At 46.2% G+C, this 19,300-nt stretch overlaps 2 protein-coding genes across 2 annotated transcripts in view; both read right to left on the reverse strand.

The window, feature by feature from the left end:
• Positions 1 to 14,472, reverse strand: part of LOC309554570 (lamina-associated polypeptide 2, isoforms alpha/zeta-like) — a gene marked incomplete at both ends in the record, with an annotated part of 37,367 nt that extends 22,895 nt beyond the window's left edge. The window contains one exon of the mRNA XM_082256307.1: positions 13,755 to 14,472. Within this exon, the coding sequence (XP_082112433.1) occupies positions 13,755 to 14,472 (718 nt within the window). The remainder of the gene's footprint in view (positions 1 to 13,754) is intronic.
• Positions 1 to 19,300, reverse strand: part of PLXNB2 (plexin B2) — a 560,635-nt gene that overhangs the window by 240,679 nt on the left and 300,656 nt on the right. Inside the window, exons 9-10 of the mRNA XM_082254716.1 lie at positions 19,152 to 19,272; positions 18,968 to 19,067 (exon numbers count right to left, since the gene is read on the reverse strand). Coding sequence (XP_082110842.1) covers positions 18,968 to 19,067; positions 19,152 to 19,272 — 221 coding nt within the window. The remainder of the gene's footprint in view (positions 1 to 18,967; positions 19,068 to 19,151; positions 19,273 to 19,300) is intronic.

A 19,300-nucleotide genomic window follows, 5' to 3' on the forward strand; every position in this document is an offset into this window, starting at 1 on the left:
ACCATTACAGAGGCAAAAATAGGCTTGAGCATGGAACCCGCCACCATGTAGGAATGTCGGGCAAGAGACTCCAGTCTCCTATCAGTAGGATCCCTAAAGTCCTCGGCGGGGAGCAGGGTAGCTTTGTTCAACCTGGCCACTGTGTGATCCACTTGAGGAGGCACACACCAGCGCGCAACGGTAGTAGCCGCAAAAGGGTAGAGAAGTTGAAACTTCTTAAGCACCACGAAGGTGTGTTTTAAATTACGCCATAGCTCATTCACCTTATGGTGAAACTCTGCGGGGCAAGGAAAAACCTGCGCCGTCTTGCGGGTCCTGTGTGTACCAAAAGAGGACACAACGCCCGGAGGAGTGGGCTCATCCTCCAAATGTAGTGTTTCCTTCACTGCTAGGATCAACTCATCCATAGCTGCGCGTTCCTCAGGCGACCCGGGGGGGGGGGGGGGGGGGAGTCACCCACCCCTGCGACCTCCTCCTCCCCCTCAGACTCTTGCGGGTCCTGAGAAGAGCGAGACCCCGAAAGGGCCACGCTACCTACAGCAACCATGTCACACTCAGAATCAGAAGAAAAGGAAATCCTAGGCCTTGTCCTAGCAGCACGTTCAGTCATCAGCACATCCATTTTTGACACCAAAGTTGCCACAATAGCCGCCAAATTAGTCTGGTTAGAGGATTCAGAGGACCCTGAATCCCCCAAGGCTGGAGGGAATTTGCTGTCCTGGGATTCCATAACAGAAATAAAAAGTTTCTTTGATTTTTTTTTTTTGAACTGGCCCTTTAAGAGCACTGCGGACTCCCACAGCACACCTCTATCGAGACTGTGAAACACAGACCCCCGCAGGGACAAAAATTGACCAGGAAGATTGCACAAGGCAGGACAGGAAAGGAACAGCAGGACAGAACCCCACAGTGTGTTACCAGCTCCTTCGGTCGGCTCTGTGAGAAAGAAGGAAATGATGTCACCGCTGGAGGCTGAACTAGGCTGCAGGCCAAGGGAAAATGGATGCCTATAGGAACTAATGGGAGGCTTTCGGCAAGATGGCCGCCGACGTGCTCTGAACGATCGTTTGCCACACACAAGATGGCGCCGTAAGGCGCGAAAATATACTACATAGCATGCTGTATGAGCGCCCACAGTGAAGCCAGACATGCTGCCCACACCAATCATCCGAAGATCCACTAACTAACGCTGACAAAATAAACAGCTAGCATTGTAAAGAAAAAATGACAGCTTTTAAAAATAAATCATAAAGGAAAAAGAGAAAGGCTGAGACTGTAGCCTCAGCACAGGGAAGCCTATCCACTCTAAGCTAGGCAGAAGACAAACTGAATTGGGATGGCTATTGCAGGGGGGTATTGGACTAGGACGACAGCCCCCATGGGTGTGACTATGTAGATTTATTGTTCTTTTACAAGTCTTATGCCTTGAAACTCCTGTGGAGATGAAGTCAATACCCATAAGTGAAGACTGTGTGAATAGGCGGCGACTGTCGGAGGACGTAAGAGAAAATGATCTCCTGCTTCCTGTGAAAGGAAGATGCTATCTTGGGCAGATATAGGGGATCTGGCCTGAGAATCACCCTATCTGGAAAGATTAATAGAAAGACCTTGTAAAGCCCCTACTCTTCTGGCTGTAGTGACAGCTAACCAGGAAAGCTAGTTTTGAGGACCAAGACTTAAAGGGAACCTGTTCTATAGATTCAAAAGGGCTGGACTATATACCCAAAGTAAAGCAAACCTATGACCCCCATTACCACTGAATGTTGGCATGTCAGTTTGTGAACAATGTTCAATATACCACTCCTTCGGGATCTGTCCGCAACTAATCAGGTGTCCTACCTGAAGTGTAACGTAGATGTTATTAACAACCCTATAAAGTTGCGCACTTGATTAATACCAGTGTGGTTATAACACAAATGACACTGGAGCCCTTGTGCATTTCTGACTTATCAGTCAGGGTACATCCAAGTACCAACAGAAATGTTACTAACAACAATGTAGTGCATTCCACATTGTGTATTTCCGAGACGCCGCCAGACCAGGCATAAAGTCAGAGTCATGGTGATATCAACTAAAAAATAGACAGCAGAGGGCAAGCTTTTTATAAGCATAGCTTGGACTCTAGATACTAAACCTTCCACCACCAGAGGAGAACCAGGGTAGTTCCAAATAATGGAAGTCTAAGGTGGGTGTATACACCACATTAGTAGCAGCTGTTACCCTACCTTGTATGAGTAGGTGTAGTTATCATACACACCCACAGGTGGGAATCCAAGTCTCCTAGCATCTAAGGTCTTCACAAGTCCAGACCTGGAGATCAATTAAGTCAGCCTTAGGGCTCTTTCACACAGGCGGACCGTTCAGATCCGCCTGTACGTTTTTTTTAGCGGATCTGAACGGTCCCCCCATGCATCCCTATGGGGCATCGGATTCAGAGGAGACCTGTCCGCTGACATCCGATCTCATCCGTCAAATCTGGAGGGATGGAAACCCTATTTTCCATCCGTCCAGCAGATCGGATTAGATGGGAACGGACCGGCGGTCCGTTCCCATCCGATTCCCCCATAGAGATGCACGGGGAACTGACAGCTGTGTCTCTGTGGATCGATCCCCCGCTGAGATAAACGGACAGTGTGAAAGGGGCCTTAGAAAGGGCTGGACACAATTTTAGCTTGGAAGCAATCAGACACCCGAAGGGCTTAACAAGCAACCATTGACTACAGGTTAATAAATGTAGCTTTTTGTATCTAAGTTTTATATTGTTTTATTTGGGATAATTCCCAAATATACATTTATAAGATTAATAAGGGCTGTGTATGTTTTTAATGGTGCATTTTGTGTATGACATGTATATTGTAGTGTCATTTAACAGTCATAAAAAAAAAAAAAGAAGAAAAAGTGTAGATATTTTTGAATAATGTGTGTCATACGTGATTGATATTGTAAAATCATTTGGTGTGTAACTTTAAGTCCATTATATATGTGAAGGGAGGAAAAAAAAAAAAAAAGGTGTTATTTTTAATAATATGTGTCATACGTGACTTACATTGTAAAATCATTTGGTGTGTAACTTCAAGTCCATTATATATGTGAGGAGAGGGGGAAAAAAAAAAAATTTTCCTGTTTTTTTAAGAAAGCATCTGAACCACATAGAGCTATTGTTGTCAGGACAATCACAATATTCCATTTAACTTTATAAAGGAATAAAAAAAAATATAGCAGATTTTATGTATAATCCTTCTACCTCTCCGTACTTATCCCATTTGTCCCCCCCTGGGGGGCTCCAACTACAGACCGATACGAAAAGGGAAGAAAAAAAGAAAGGGAAAGAGGAAAAAAAAAAAAAAAGAGAGAAAAAGATAAAGGATAAGAAAAACCCCCATCGACTCCGGCAGAGTCAGGGGCATCTAGAGGCTCACTCCTTATACACATAAGGGAGGTGTCCCTAGAATTACAGATTTTGCTGTATATACTCATCGCAGCTTGTAAATTGTGACCATGGTGACCAGCGTATTCGGGTTTGCTCCTCAGAATTGTTTAATGCTGCGGTTAGGAGTTCCATACGGTGTATTTCATTTACTCTTGTGGCCCACATCTGTCGCGTAGGGGGACATGTCTGTCTCCACATTGCTGGAATGCAGGCTTTCGCAGCATTAAGTGGGCTAACAGAGATTTCCTATATTTCTTAATTGATCCACTCGTAAGATGAAGTAGGCACAGTGCTGGATCTTCGCCCACCTCTACCGAGGTAAGTTCCTTCATCGCCAGAGCGACCTCCCTCCAAAAATCCCTCAAAGAGGGGCAGGTCAAAAAAATATGTATCATTGTGCCTCCCTCAGCACCACATCTCCAACAACAATCTGGAATCGACCCATCCATTTTATCGAGGAGTGCAGGGACTCTGTACCAGCAAGTGAGAATTTTGTAGCTAGTTTCCTGATGTCTGCTGGCCAGGGAAGACCCAGGATAGAATTTTTTTTTAATTTGTACGGGGGTGAAGGAGACTTTGAGATCATATTCCCAATCCCCCCCCCAATCTTTAGGGAGAGTGAGAATCCGCAACCCAATCCGAGGGGATTTGGTGGCCCACATGAAAGATCGAAACAGTGCTTGTATTTGAGAAAAAAAAAAAAAACAGGGAACTGATATTGGAAGAGCTTGCATAACGTATAAAATATGTGGCAATATGTTCATTTTGAGTGCACTACATCGGCCAAACCAAGTCAGTGCAAGTATTTGCCAACTTTGAATATTCGAACGAATAGTCCCCAAAAGGGGCAGGAAATTTGCTGAGTAAAGATTCCCAGGGTCCGCCGTAATATTCACCCCAAGATATTTTATCGAGTTGGTGGACCAATGGAAGGGAAAGGCTGTACATAAAGATCTCCAGGTGTCCAGGGGCACAGAGACATCCAAGGCTGCAGATTTAGAGAGATTTATCTTATAGTAAGATATGTTGCCATATTCCAAAAAAGATAAGTGCTGGACAGCACTCCCTTTTCCTGCGCTCGGAACCTGGTCCTCAGGCTGTTACAATCCTGGAACTCGTACTGGTATTAGGCATCCATGATGGCTAGGCTTTGCTGCCCCTTACGACCAGGGTGGTCGACCAGACACTGAAAATACAAAGCAAAAAAGGGCGCACCAGCCTAGCGCATTATCCTTGGCAAGTTTATTTGGATAAAATTGTTTAAAATCAAATACTCACAAACAAACAAGAAGTTTCAGGCACATCAATTCCATACACCTGCCTCCTTCCAGTAAAGACGTTGATCCTCTGGTAGGAGGCAGGTGTATGGAATTGATGTGCCTGAAACTTCTTGTTTGTTTGTGAGTATTTGATTTTAAACAATTTTATCCAAATAAACTTGCCAAGGATAATGCGCTAGGCTGGTGCGCCCTTTTTTGCTTTGTATTTTCATATGTTGCCATATACCTGAAGTGCATCCAGTATATGCGGCAAAGATTTATTAGGATTTGTCACAAAAAAAAAAATCAGATCATCAGCAAATGCTGCTACCTTGTGGTGTTCACCCACCACCTGGACACCTGTGATATTTCCATCCTTGCGTATTGTACACAAGAATGGTTCTAAGGTTAAGATGAAAATCAAAGGGGATAATGGACAACCCTGTCGCGTACCATTGTTGATCTCAAAGAAATCTGATCTCCACCCATTAACCCGTACTGCCGCCATAGGCGATGTATATAGGGCCATTATGCAGCTCAGCATCCACGGTCCTAGGTCAATGTATGACAGGATAAAATCCCAGGCCACCCTGTCAAAGGCCTTTTCGGCGTCTGTAGAAAGTAACATCATGGGGATTTGCGTTGATCGAGCACTATGTATCAGATCCACCACTCGGGTCGAGTTATCCCTTGCCTCCACTGGTTGGAACAAAACTGACCTGATCCCAGTGTACCAATTGTGGTATATAAGGTATTAATCGGTTTGCCAACACCTTGGCAAACAATTTAAGGTCGGTATTGAGCAGGGAGATCGGGAGATAACTCCCACACAGTGATGGATCCTTTCCCTCCTTATGTATTAGAATTATATAGGCCCTCAGAGAATCTAGAGGCATACTTCCTCCTTCTCCAATCGAGTTTAAATATAGTAATAGAGGGGTCTTCAAATGTTGCATAAATTGTTGGTAATATGGAAGGGTAAATCCATCAGGGCCGGGAGCCTTATGTCGCTTAGATTGAGACAAGGCCAGGGTCAGTTCTTTTTCTGTAATTTTGCCCTCCATAGCTGTCGTCTGTTCTGGCAACAGAGGAGGCATACCAGATGCTTGTATATATGCCATCGCCTCATTGACTTTCTCCTGTGTGTTCTTAGTTACGTCTATGGGTGGCAAATTATATAAAGCTTTATAATACACCTTAAATTCCTCTGCGATCTCAACTGAGGAATGACTTTTCCGAACATTTGTGTTTTGTATATGTGAAATTACTGTGCGTTTTTGTGGCCCGCGCAAAGCTCTCGCCAACATTGTCTCCGGTTTGTCTGAAAACTCATAATATTTTCTTCTGGTTATCATAAGGTTCCAAACTGTTCTTTGAAATAATATTTTGTTTAACTCTTCCCGTGCTTTCATAAGGGGGATTAGGTGTTCTCTCGCCAGAGACTGTTTATGGGAAAGGCTTAAAGCGGAGTTCCGGGCACAGAAGTAATTTTTTAACAAACATACCCCCCGGGACAGTCAAGGCTAGTACATTCCACAATGGCTAGCCTCTGATCTGTCCCGGTTCGCACTTACCTTTTAGAAGAAATACTTACTTATAAAATTTCTTCCACAGCGTTTCCATCTCTCTTGTGGGCAGCTGAAGCCGGCGCGGTCCTCTTCGGCGTCTTCTTCTCCCAGAATGCGCCTGCACTGGCCCCTCTCGTCACTTCCGGTGCGGCGTCGCCCGGTAGTGACGAGCGGGGCCGGTGCCGTCGCATTGATTCCTGGGAGCGATGACGTTCAGCTCCTAGGAATCATCGCGAGACAGGAAGTGACGGCGGAGCCGCGGCGCTGAGGGAGGAAGTACACTGAGGTGAGTATTTACGATCTTCAATTACAAGGTGAGTAAACAAAAAAAAAAAAACCTAACTATCCAATTCCTTTTCACTTGATGTCGAAAAAAAAAATATCGATTTTGTGCCCGGAACTCCGCTTTAATGTTGTAATACGTTCTAAAAGCGCGGTTACCGCCCTCTCTCGATCCCGCTTGTGTCTGGAGCCTATCCTCATTATTACTCCCCGAATAACACACTTATGTGCTTCCCATATCATCCTGGGTGTTTGTGATGAGTCAGTGTTATTCGCGAAGAACTCTGTCAGGGCTGCATCAATTTCAGCCCTGGCAGTGGGAATCTGCAGGAGGGATTCATTTAATCTCCAAGTCGCTAATCTCGGTGGTCCAGAGTCCCACTCAAACAACAGATGAACAGGTACATGATCTGAAAAGGAGAATGAATCTATATGAGTAGCGGCAATCAGAGGGAGGTCGTTCTGGGATACCATAAATCTGTCTATTCTGGAGTAGGTGTTGTGTGTGGCTGAATAGTAGGTATAGTCCCTCTACCCAGGGTGTATTATTCGCCATGGATCAACCAGGTCCAAAAGGGATATTTCCCTCTTCAATCTGTTTAATCGAGAGTAAGATAACTGGGATGTTCCTCGTGAAGTATCTATGAGGGGCTCTGGTGAAAAATTGAAGTCTCCCCCCATTATCCGATGCCCCTCACGAAATTCCAATATGATCGATGTTAAAGCCTGCATGAAGGGTATTTGATTGGCGTTGGGGAAATATACATTCACAAGAGTAATTACTCTTTGTCCCAGCATCCCTTTAATCATCAAACACCTGCCCTGGGGGTCGGCCTGTAGGGCCCTAAATGCCCATGGGATATTTTTGGATATGACTATACTCACGCCTTTCGCTTTAGGGATGGGCGAGGGGGCATGGTATGCCCAAGGGAAATCCCTATTATACAATCTGGGGATCAAATCTTTCTTAAAGTAGGTTTCTTGAAAAAACGCTATATGGGTGTGGCTTCGTCGTATATCAGATAACAGTCGTGAGCGTTTTTCCGGGGTGGACAACCCTCGAACATTTAAAGAAGCCAATTTAAGGTTTGATATCATCTCACCTGCTGGGGGCGCCATGTCTCACCTTCATGTCCCCGTCTCGGCCGGATGGGTGGGGGAGAAGGGAGAAGAGGGAAAGAGAAAAAGATAAAAAAAAAAAGGGGGGGGGGAAGGAAGGAAAGTTTTTTATTTATACTTTTGTTGTTCTTCCCCTTTCCTATCGGCCTGCAAGTAATAAATCTAAATAAGGGTTAATATTTAACCTTGCGCAATTTAGCGCGGCCTAATATTGGGGAGGTAGAAGGCCTAGTAGCTCAGTAGAGTATACAAAAAAACACACAAAAAAAAAGAAGGAATACAAAATATGAGTACACATAGCCCCAGCCCGCAGGCGACTGCCCTATATATTATTAAAACACATGGGGAGGTAGAGACAGGGGAGAACAAATGAATGTAATATGGAGGGATATTATAGTCCTGATCTAAGCATAATAATAACTACATCACATCATCTACTCCCCTCCTATAGCTTCATCTTATGAGTCCATTGCTCCCCTGTATCCCACCCCCCCACTTAATGCTTATCACATATCCCTCCCTCTATTTCCATGTTCCCCTGGCCCCTAAGGAGCCCAAAGACTTCTAAGAGTTTTGTACACACAGTATTATTGATTTGATCTCTTCACACAGTAGGCACGGGATCTTCCCATATGTTTCCAGAGATATCAGTTCCATGTTGTCGACCCCTTACGAGGGTCCTCTAACCAATCAGGAATAGGGATTGGTGGAGTGTCCAAAAAGGTGAAAAGTCCCGGTGTTTGGTCCAACCAACGTAGGACATAAGAGGATCCCCCCTTCTGGACAACTAAGTGAAAGGGGTGCCCCCAATGGTAGGTAGCTCCCACTGAGCGTATTACCTCTAATAGAGGCTTCATGAGGCCCCTCATCTTTAACGTGCGCCGGGATAAATCTGGAAGTAGGCGTATGGTAGACCCCTCATTATCCATAGGACTCCTTGCCCAGGCTTTCCTCGTGATCTCTTCCTTAATAGAGAAAAAATGTACTCTTACTAGTACATCGCGTGGGTGGTCTTTGCCTAGACTTCGGGGGGCACGTGCTCTGCGGACTCGGTCCAGTTCTTTGGCCTCTGTGGGGGGTTGCTCCAAGAGCTCATTGAAAATTGCGGTTATTTTAGGCCTCAATTCTGGGCCCTGGATTGACTCGGGGTCCATGTAATCGGACATTATTTCGTCTGCTGCGATTTTCTGCATCATCTTGTTGCAATTGCAGGATTTTTAACTGCCTTTGTATTACTGTATTTGAAGTTTCCAGAGCAGTTACTTTGGAAGACAATATGGTGTGTCCTAATTCTACCACTTCCACTCTATTTTCTGTATAATCCATTTGTTGTTTAAGTGAGTTAATCTCTTGGGTAAGAGTACTTACGATGGATGCCGTCATCTCTGTGGTGTCTTGTTTAGTGGGTATGGTAGCGAGTATTTCCTGCCATTCCATAGTCTGAGACCGCCATGTCAGGGCCGACTGAATCGGAAACACCGCCGCACCTTCCAGGTGAGGTGCCATTGGAGAGGCTGGATGATGTGGCTCTTAGCGCAGACGTCTTGTGTCTCCATCAGAGGAGCACTTCCCTTCTCAGTCCGTTTACCCGCCGCATGTCCCGCTGCGGGCGGATCGGCGCCATCTTGGAGCGGTCCTTTACTGACCAGTCAGAGGGGTGCATCGCAAAAAATATGCCAAGATATCGGCTCAGCTAATGTCTGCCTTGGTCCCTTGGAATCTCACACCACCAAGCATAGAAGAGGGAGGGAAATCACTGGCTGCATAGGGCCGTAGCACCTCTCAGGTCACGGAACTCTGTGGAATGAGACTCTACGGCGCCATTGCCTGACCACGCCCCCCCACACATTGCATGTTAAACATAGCGAGCAAATCCATAAGAAAAAGGTTCCTCATGGGTACCCCTTACTGTGTCTCTTCCCCATATGTGGAGAGATTCCGATTATCTGGCATGCAATGCTGACCAGTGGAAAAAAAAGAACTGGAATTACCCACGTAACCTTCAGGTTACTGAACTCCACCTTACATTCCCATTGAATAACCCTTTAGAAATGTCTACCCTGTTCAGTGGACGAAATAGCCTGAAAGAGACTGTGTCTAACAGGTGTCACTCCTTCACTAGAAATACCTTTAGCGATGTGAAAATAGGGTTTATAGTGAGGAACTGGCAACTTAAGTTGCAATGACCACAGCATCTCCTGATTTTTAGAGGATGTGGACCTGGGTCTAGCTGAAGCTTCTGGCTTACTTAACCCCAATGCTAAAGGGAAAGATCGTAGTACCCTCATTAAGGGAGGTAGTACTAAGACAAGCCAAAGAACCCACCTGGCTGCAATCAGGGATACTGCTGCTAAGCTCCCCAGGTAAAAGGAAGTACACACCCATTGCTGTTTTTCCCCCTTTTTACCACAGCCATAGGGCTTGCTTTTCTCTCCTGAACACAGGGAAGGGAGGCATTCTTATATTAACCCTGCCAGTTTGTTAATACAGGTGTAAAAAAGAGGCTTTGTATATGATCTATCCCCGCAGTTAGCATCTCTCTTAGAGGAGCTAGTGCTAGCTGCAATAGGGGGTGATATGAGAGAGGCCTCCTGGGTTCCGATAGGGACTTCTGCCAGAGAAGATTACTAACCGATCACCCAACCGATCACTCTTCCTGCAATATTCAGATGCATAGGCTATATTACCTAGGGGAAACATGGGGGTCACCTGAGCCTAAAGGCGGACATCGGTACAACAACCCCCCCTGCAGACAAGGAAAAAAATGGCCTTACCGGGATCCGGTCTGCTTTTAGTGGTAGCCACCCTGAGCGACTTTTCCTCTTCCATGAAGCGAGTAGCAGCGGCTTTTCCTTGGCAGCCTTCCCGTTTTTTGGGCAGACTCTGCCATGTTACCGCCAAGCGGTTTCAGCGTCTCCTCCCGATATTCTCTTCCTTATCGCACTGCGCATGCCCTGACTCCAGACGGAAGTTCCGATCTCCAAAGCGAGGCTTGAGGTGCGCTTGCGACAGGCTTTTTGAAATCCGAGAGACACCCAGGCTAATATAATGAGCAAAATCACAAAAAAAAGGAGTATAAAAAAAGTGTCCACATCACGCATAAGGTGAGATATAACTCTCAATCAGGAAGTGGTATATAAATACGTTATATATTAGGCCCAATCGCACGTGAAAGTGCTCCAGTGCAGGACTAAATCAGTGCAACTTGGTATTTAATCGCATCCGAAGGCGACTCTTCCAGTGTGGCCGGTGTGATGGGTCAATGGTGCTCCCCTCACTCCCAGGACCACACTTACCAGAAGAAAAAAACCCTATTGGGGTAGCAGGCCTGTAATCCGGGTTAAGTATGGTTCCTATGGCCCTCAAAGCTCATCCCTTGGCTCCTCTAGATGGTATAATCAATAAGGATCCTATCTCCTTGGATGGGTGGAACGGCCAATAAGGGTCCTATAGCATGGCCAATCAGGCTCCAGATACGCTCTGGGTACACATTTGAGGAAAGAAGGGCTTGTATAGTGTAGTACTGTAATAAACAAGTTTGTATTTATTAAGAAAGATACTCACATTTAAATGAATAAAAAGGCATCCTCTTTATCCTAGTGTGGATTTTCCTTTTCCACCTTAGAATGCTGGGTACTTCCCAAGCCGCCAAGACACTTCTTGTGCCCCCTTGGTGATTGACATAGGCCACGGCTGAGGCATTGTACCAGACACTCCTGAAGACGAATTGTCCAATGTTCCAGAACATTAATCGGCAGTCTGGACTCTTCAAATACGGGGGGGGGGGGGGGAGAAAGGACCTATTGCGGGCTAATGCCTTGAAAAAATGAATGATTAGAGTCTCTTGGGACAAAGTCTTTTCGAAAAAAACTGAAAGTGCCGCTACTTGCGTCTTTAAAGTACTTGCTGCTAGTCCTTTCTCCATTCCCTCATGGAGGAACTCAAGCACTGAAATTAAATTTTTTAATTCAAAAATTTTTGCTGGAACACCAAAAGTTGTATTTTCTCCAGACTTTCAAGTAAATATCCCTAGTCACCTTCTTCCTGCTGGAGAGAAGGGTGGAGATAACTTTTTCTGACAGGCCTCTGGCTCTCAAGATGTCTTCTTCAGTAACCACGCTGTCAATTGTAAGCGGTCCAGTTCTGGGTACACTAGGTTCCCCTGTGTCAAAAGATCTCTCCTGTACGGAAGTTTCCAGGGAGGTTCTGAGGCAAGATTCAGCAGGAGGGCGAACCAAGGTCTCTTTGGCCAGTAAGGTGTAATCAGAATCAAGTTGGTCTTTTCTTCCCTGAACTTTTTGAGAACCAACGGAATCAGTTGGAATGGAGGGAACGCGTAGGACAAATGGAAGTCCCATGGTTGGGCTAGAGCATCCAAGCCCCAGTCCTGATCCTCCCTGTGTAGGGAAAAGAATCTTTGGACTTTGGTGTTCTGTTGACAAGCGAACAAATCTATTTGGGGAAGACCCCAGACTTCCACGATCTTCATGAATACCTCTTGATTCAGACTCCATTCTGATTCCAACACCTTTTTCCTGCTCAGCAGATCTGCTAGAAGGTTTTGTGACCCCTTCAGATGCACCGCTGTCAGAGAGGCTAGATTTTTCTCCGCCCAGGAGAGTAGCTGTATTGCCAGGTCTGATAGCTGTCTGCTTCTTGTGCCTCCTTGCTTTGACACATAGGCCACTGCTGTCATGTTGTCCGACAGAACTTGCACATGATGGCCCCTGACTGTCTGTTGAAAGGACCAAAGACCCAAAGACCCAGAAGGATGGCTTTCAACTCCCGCCAGTTGGATGATTTCCTGGACTCTGCTTTGGACCATGTTCCTTGCATCGTCCGAACTTCCAAGTGGGCTCCCCAACCCCACGAACTGGCATCTGTTGTCAGACGTTTGTTCGTCTGGAAAGTCCATTGCAGACCTTCTTCCAGATTTCTGGAATTCCTCCACCACCACAGAGATCTCTTTGCTTTCGTTGAGATTCTGATGGATTTCTCCAGATATTCCGGATATGACCAACTCTGCAGAATGTCTCTCTGAAGAAGACGGGAATGCAGTCTTGCCCACTGTACTGCAGGAATAGCGGCTGTGAGCAAGCCCAGAGCTGCCATGGCCGACCTGACAGTAACCTGATGATTGGTTTGCAAACGAGCAACTGCGTTCTGAGTCTTCTCGATCTTTTCTTGAGGTAGAAACACCTTCTGGAGGACCGAATCTATTCTGTATCCCAGAAATGTTATCTGTTGAGAAGGAATCAAGTTGGACTTCTCCAAATTCATGAGCCACCCCAGACTCTCTAGGTGGTCCCGAGTCTCCTGAAGGTGTACCAACGCCTGGCTCTTGGACTCTGCAAAAATTAGCAGATCGTCCAGGTAAGGGACAATTGAAATACCCCTCAGCCTTAACGGCTCTAGGGCATCCGCCATTACCTTGGTAAACACCCTTGGAAAAGATGAGAGGCCAAAGGGGAGGGCCCTGAACTGTAGATGCCAGACCGATTCCCCCAGATTGACTGCCAGCCTTAGGAATTTCTGGCACTCCTGATTTATTGGGATGTGCAGGTAAGCGTCCCTCAGATCCAAGGATGCCATGAAACAGTTTGGGGACAACAGTTTGGTCACTGAATAGATGGTGTCCATCCTGAAGTGCTTGTACCGAATTGATCTGTTCAGGATTTTTAAATTTAGGATCATTCGGTACTTTCCTGAGGGTTTTTTCACTAGAAAGATCTGAGAATAAAACCCACGGCCTTGTTGCCCCTCGGAGACTTGGATAATCACTTCCTGTTGAATCAGCTCTTGTAAAAGAGACATCATTGAGGAAGCCTCTTCCGGATCCCTTGGAGGGGGAGTAACATGGAATCTGCTTGGAGGTGTCTCTGAAAATTCCAGCTTGTATCCTTGAGCCACTATATTCTTTACAAAGGGGCTTGCGGATACCTCTTCCCAACGTGGGAGGAACCATAACAGCCTTCCTCCCACTGGAAGACTGTTGTCACTTGCTTTTATTGGCCTGGTCAGGTGGTCTGAAGAGGACTCCACCTTTCCCTTTGCCTTTTTGGGAGGTCCATCTTGATCTCTGATCTTGTTCTCGACCTCTGTTGGTTTGTTGAACAGAACGAAATCTCTTTTTAGGAGGCGATTTCTTTGACGGAAAGGCCTTCTTCTTATCCGCCGTTCTGTCAAGAATTGCTTCCAATTCTGCCCCGAAAAGCAAGTCACCGGCAAAAGGTAAACCACAGAGTTTCACCTTAGAAGCTGAATCACCTGTCCAGGTTTTCAACCAGACCGCCCTCCTGGCAGAGTTGACGAGGGCTGCTGACCTGGCGGACATTTTGATAGACTCAGCCGAAGCATCGGCCATATATTTTACTGCCTTTAGGAGCAGCGGAAATGAATCCAGGAGATCTTTCCTTGCTGTTCCAGCCTCCACATGCCCTTTAAGTTGTTCGAGCCAGCACTCAAGATTTCTGGCTACCACCGTGGAGGCCATGGCCGGCTTAAGGCTGGACGTAGAGGAGTCCCAAGCCTTTTTAAGGAGAGAATCTGCCCTTTTATCCATGGCGTCTTTCAGAACACCCATGTCTTCGAACGCCAAATCCGTGCGGCGAGACACCTGAGAAAAAGCAGCATCCACTCTGGGCTTCTTGTTCCATAGATGCGCCGTATCCTCTTCAAACGGAAATCTCCTTCTTAAGGATTTAGAGAAAAAAGGGGCCCTCTCTGGGTCCTTCCACTCTTTTTCAATAGATTCCGTAAGGACCTTATGAACAGGAAAAACCCTGCGCTTTGTCTGTTCAAGGCCCTGGTACATTCTATCATGAAGTGAAACTTGCACCTTTTCTTCTGCGATTTCTAACGTGGTGTAAATCGCTTTCAGCAAATCATCAACCTCTTCCAAAGATAATTTGTATCTGGAAGAACTAGCCACCTCTTCCTTCTCTTCCTCCTCTGAATCCCTGATGGAACAGAGAGCACTCTCCCCCTCATCTTCTGAATCACTTGACACTACAGACTTAGAAGTAGACGGCTGGGAAGATGTTCCACCCGTTTGTTGGGAATCTGAAAGAACTTGTGGCGTCCTGGATAACAGAGAACGAACTGAGGACAGGGTGTCTGAGTTCTTTGAATGAGGACATGAATTCATTATTCTGCTGACTAGACTCTTCCTTCACAAGGTCAACAATACATGATTTACAAAGTGGCTTCACCCAGGAATCTCTGAGTGGATTCTTGCATGAAGGGCATTTCCTTGATGCTGGGGCTCTTGTCTTCACTGTGGCTTTAACCTAGTAAAGAAAAAGCCACCATGAATGCCCAATAACCACCAATAAAAGAAAACCACCACCTAGTGATTTCTTGCAAGGGAGAAAATCGTGACCCACACCAAAAAAGGATCAGAAGAAAGAGAGACTCCCATATGCATATGTATCCTGTTAGACTGGGAACAGTTACTCAGTCTACAGGGCAGGCTCCAAAGGAGGAAGGAAGAAAACCCCAAAATAAAAGCTCACACAGTAAAGAAAAAAGAGGCACCACGGCACCTCTCTTACCTGAGCTTGGCCGGCGCTAGCGGTGCCTGCTTCCACCGTCGCTGCAGACTTTTCCTCCATGTTGTTGAAAAGCGCAGCTTGCTGGCAGATCTCTCCATTTAAATACCGCTTCCCGCGTCCTCCTCTGTGGACCGGAAGCGGAAGCGCCGACCTCGTGACCTGCCTCTGACCCCTGCGTGTATTGCGGTTGGAGCAGGTGCCGCCACGCCCCCATCGGAAGTCTCGTCCACCGGAAGGGACGCCGCGCATCCCCGGGATCAGAGTCCGAAAGTGCGGGAGATTCAAATGCCAAACGCGGCTCCCCGCCCGCCGACCGGCCGAAGCGCGGACCTCTGACACCCGGACCTGGATCCTCCGATGGGACTCCGCTCCCCTGAGCGAGCGAGGTAAGAGGCTCCGGAGCGTACCCCCTTTGAAACTCCAGGGAGGGGAGCTGGGATGGTCTCAAATGCATCAAAGCAAAAAATGGGCAATTACTCCTATTCTCCCCCTGGAGAGAGCGCAGCCCTTCCACACGGCTCCTGCAATGCTTCCACCATGGCGGAGGAAACACAAATGACTGAGGCATGGTGGAAGAGGAGTTTTTATTTGCAGTGTTTCCTGTGGATTGGGTGGAGCTGCGCTCTCTCCAGGTGCTGTCCTGAAAGGCGATCTGAGAAAAAAAGTTCCATTTAAAAGAAAAACAATTGCCAGGACCAGAGATCCCAGCAAGGAACTAGGTCCTTAATCCTGACTAGGCAGAAAACAACTGAGTGCCTATAGCTGAGAGTGGGAGTATATCCCCTGGGACTGCCCCATGGGCGCAGTCAAGATTTTTCCTGCCTAGTGTCCTACTCCTGTAGGGCGCAGTATAATGCAATGGTCAAGATGATAAGGAGCTGTGCCCGCCAATGAATGAAAGAGAAAATACGTTTTGCCTATAGTTCTACTTTAAAGGTGAAGTTTACCGTTGTTCGCCTTTTTTTTCTTCTAAATTCTAGCTTCTCTTTGTACCAATATAGCATTAATGTACATGGAGGGGGGACCGATCCCTTTTGTTTTATTAGCAGATCAGATTGGAGGTAGGTGGATGTAAACAGACTTGTGTCTGTTTTTACACCTGCCAGTCTATAGGGATACATTGACTTCCAGCCAGGTCCGCCAGACCTGATCAGATTGCCCATCTGAAAGGGGCCTTAAATTTTAAGTATAACTAAAGCCAAAACATTTTTGTTTAGTTTTGGATAGAGTGGATAAAGATCAGAACACCTGTCATGTTTATAGTGCTGCCTGTGCCCTTGTAAGGCTCACCCCCTCTAAATTGTCCTGGTGACAATCATCACCAAGAGTGAAAGTGAGGAAAAAAAAACCATGTTTTAAGGTAAATTTAGAACAAGAATAGCGGAGTAATCTTGCAATGTGGAAACTAGGTCTGGTGACAGCCAGGGATTCCCTCTCACTTCCTGTTTGCCTATGTGACAGGAAGTGAATGAAGGAAAATATTCCCAGTAGGACACAAATGGCAAAACATTGATGGGTTTTAACCCTCCCTTATTCTATCCAAAATTTTAAAAAAAGTCTACTTTAACTTCAATTTTCTAATGAGTTAAAAAAATTTCCTTTTCGGTCTGTGATCTGAAGAAACTTTTCTGTGATGCTTGAGAGGTGAAAATAAGGCTGCATGGGGAGGGGAGGAAAGGAAGTGAAAGGGGGCGGGTGAGGAAGGGACTCCATGGCTGCATGGGGGTGAGGGGTGAAAAGAGATAGATTGCTGCAAGAGGGAAGAAAAGGTAGATACACAGAGGAGTTGATTTAACCACCTCAATACTGGGCACTTAAACCCCCTTCCTTCCCAGACCAATTTTCAGCTTTTAGCGCTGTTGCATTTTGAATGACAATTGCGCGGTCATGCAACACTGTACCTAAACCAAATTTATGTCATTTTTTCCCCACAAATAGAGCTTTCTTTTGGTGGTATTTGATCACTGCCAGGTTTTTCCTTTTTTGGTGCACAAATAAAAAAATGCCGAAAAGTTTGAAAAAAAAAAAAAAAGTTTTTTTGTTTAGGTTATAAAATTTTGTAAATAGATAAGTTTTTTCCTGCACTGATGATGCCGCACTGACAGGCACTGATGAGGAGACACTGATGGGGTGGCACTGATGGGGTGGCACTGATATGCAGCACTGATGGGCACTGATAGGTAGCACTGATATGCAGCACTGATGGGCACTGATATGTGGCACTGATATGCAGCATTGGTGGGCACTGATAGGCAGCGCTGATGGGCACTGATCGGCGGCACTGATGGGCACTGATGGGTGGCACTGATGGGCGGCACTGATCGGCACTGATGGGCAGCACTGGTGGGCAATAATGGGCACTGGTGGGCGGCACTGATAGATGGCAATAACGGGCACTGGTGGGCGGCACTGATAGATGGCAATAACGGGCACTGGTGGGCAGCACTGATAGATGGCATTGGTGGGCAGCACTGATAGGGGGGCACCACTGGCAGGCTCTCTGAGCCCTGTTTGCCATCCCTGGTGGCCATGGTGGGCATCCCTGGTGGTCATGGGTGGGCATCCCTGGTGGCTCTAGTGGCATCCCCTCCCCCCAGGGCTGCACTGGTAATCAATCATCTGATTACCAGCACAGACCCCCCCTGTGATCAGTGAGTAATTAGAAATACTCACTGATCACCCCAGCTGCAGAATTGATCCTCTTCTCTTCTCCTCACTGACAGGATCTGTCAGGAGGAGAAGAGATCGAAGCCGTTACAACGGCTGTATTGACATTACATGACGGCTGTGATTGGTCACAGCCATCATGTGATCAGGAGGGCCAATCACAGGGCCCTCCTGCCGAGGCTTGTTGCTCTGTGTCCTAGGGACACAGGCACATCGAGATCGCGCCGCTGCGCGTGCCCGCGGCGGCGCGATCTCTCTCCTTCTGAAGGACGTTCCGGAACGTCCATTCAGAAGGACGAGACTCCCACCCGGCCGCATATGTACTATGGCCCGGGTGGGAGGTGGTTAATAAAGGCAAATATACATTGCAAGTGCACTTGCTCCAGAGCTTAGTAAATGAGGTAAAGCTTCACTTTGCAAAGAATACTTAATCACATGCAAGGAAAAACAAAGAGGCTTCCCCTCAGATCTAGAGCAAGTGCACTTGCAGCACACAGTATATTTGCCTTTAGTATATCAACCTCAGAGTTGCATTGTGAAGAAATTTGGATAAAGAGCTGCACGAGGAGAAAGAGCATATACAGTATAGGGCTACTTGTTTGAATGAGCTCTCCCCACAACTGGCCTAAATGATCTGACTGCATGAAAAAAACAAGTATTTTAAATCTCATCTGCTAGCTGTGCCAGGTGTGACGATGTTGAAGGCATTCCTGCCAAGAAACCACACAACAAATCACTATATACTTTTACCTCTGTAAACCTCGCTATCAGGTTGACATTTGTATGGTATACAGCTAATTGCCGGGAATGATTTTCTGTTACATTGGGTAAAACATGTTAGATGGGTTTATCCTGTGGGTAGGAGACAAAGCTGAAACCATTTTTACTAAGAGGAGCTTACTATATGCCAAGGCAATGTGTGGATGGGCACCATTTTGTAGTACTTTGGACATTGTTATGTTTTCAATTAGTACGTTGCTGTAAGGTTTGCCAGCAATTCAGGGCATGTGCTTTAGTCTCCACATGTGAAATTCTCCTATAGCTTGACTTTCTGTTGAGGCACCCCTGACACATTATTTAAAGTTTTACCTGGCTGATGGTGTCTGGCTTATAACCTAGAAAGTCAACGCACTTATATAAGCCTACATCCCACTGACATTTCCACTCGGCATTCACACAAGAGCTGCACCTGAAAATCAAGAAATACGCCATGTAAATTAAATTTTAGGCAGAAAGTAATCTGATTTTGGCTACATAAATCAAAATGACTCACGGCACATTTTCAGAGATGTAAGCCGATTCTTCACAGTTATAGAACTGATAGGAATAATTAGCAAAGAACACGCTATTCTTGTCTTTTTTAAAGTGAAGGGTAATCGCAACATCCACATAATCTGCAACAAAACAAATATGTAATTTAAA

The sequence above is a fragment of the Pelophylax lessonae genome (assembly GCF_965119305.1).
Source record: "Pelophylax lessonae genome assembly, chromosome: 4".
In the NCBI taxonomy this organism is placed as follows: Eukaryota; Metazoa; Chordata; class Amphibia; order Anura; family Ranidae; genus Pelophylax; species Pelophylax lessonae.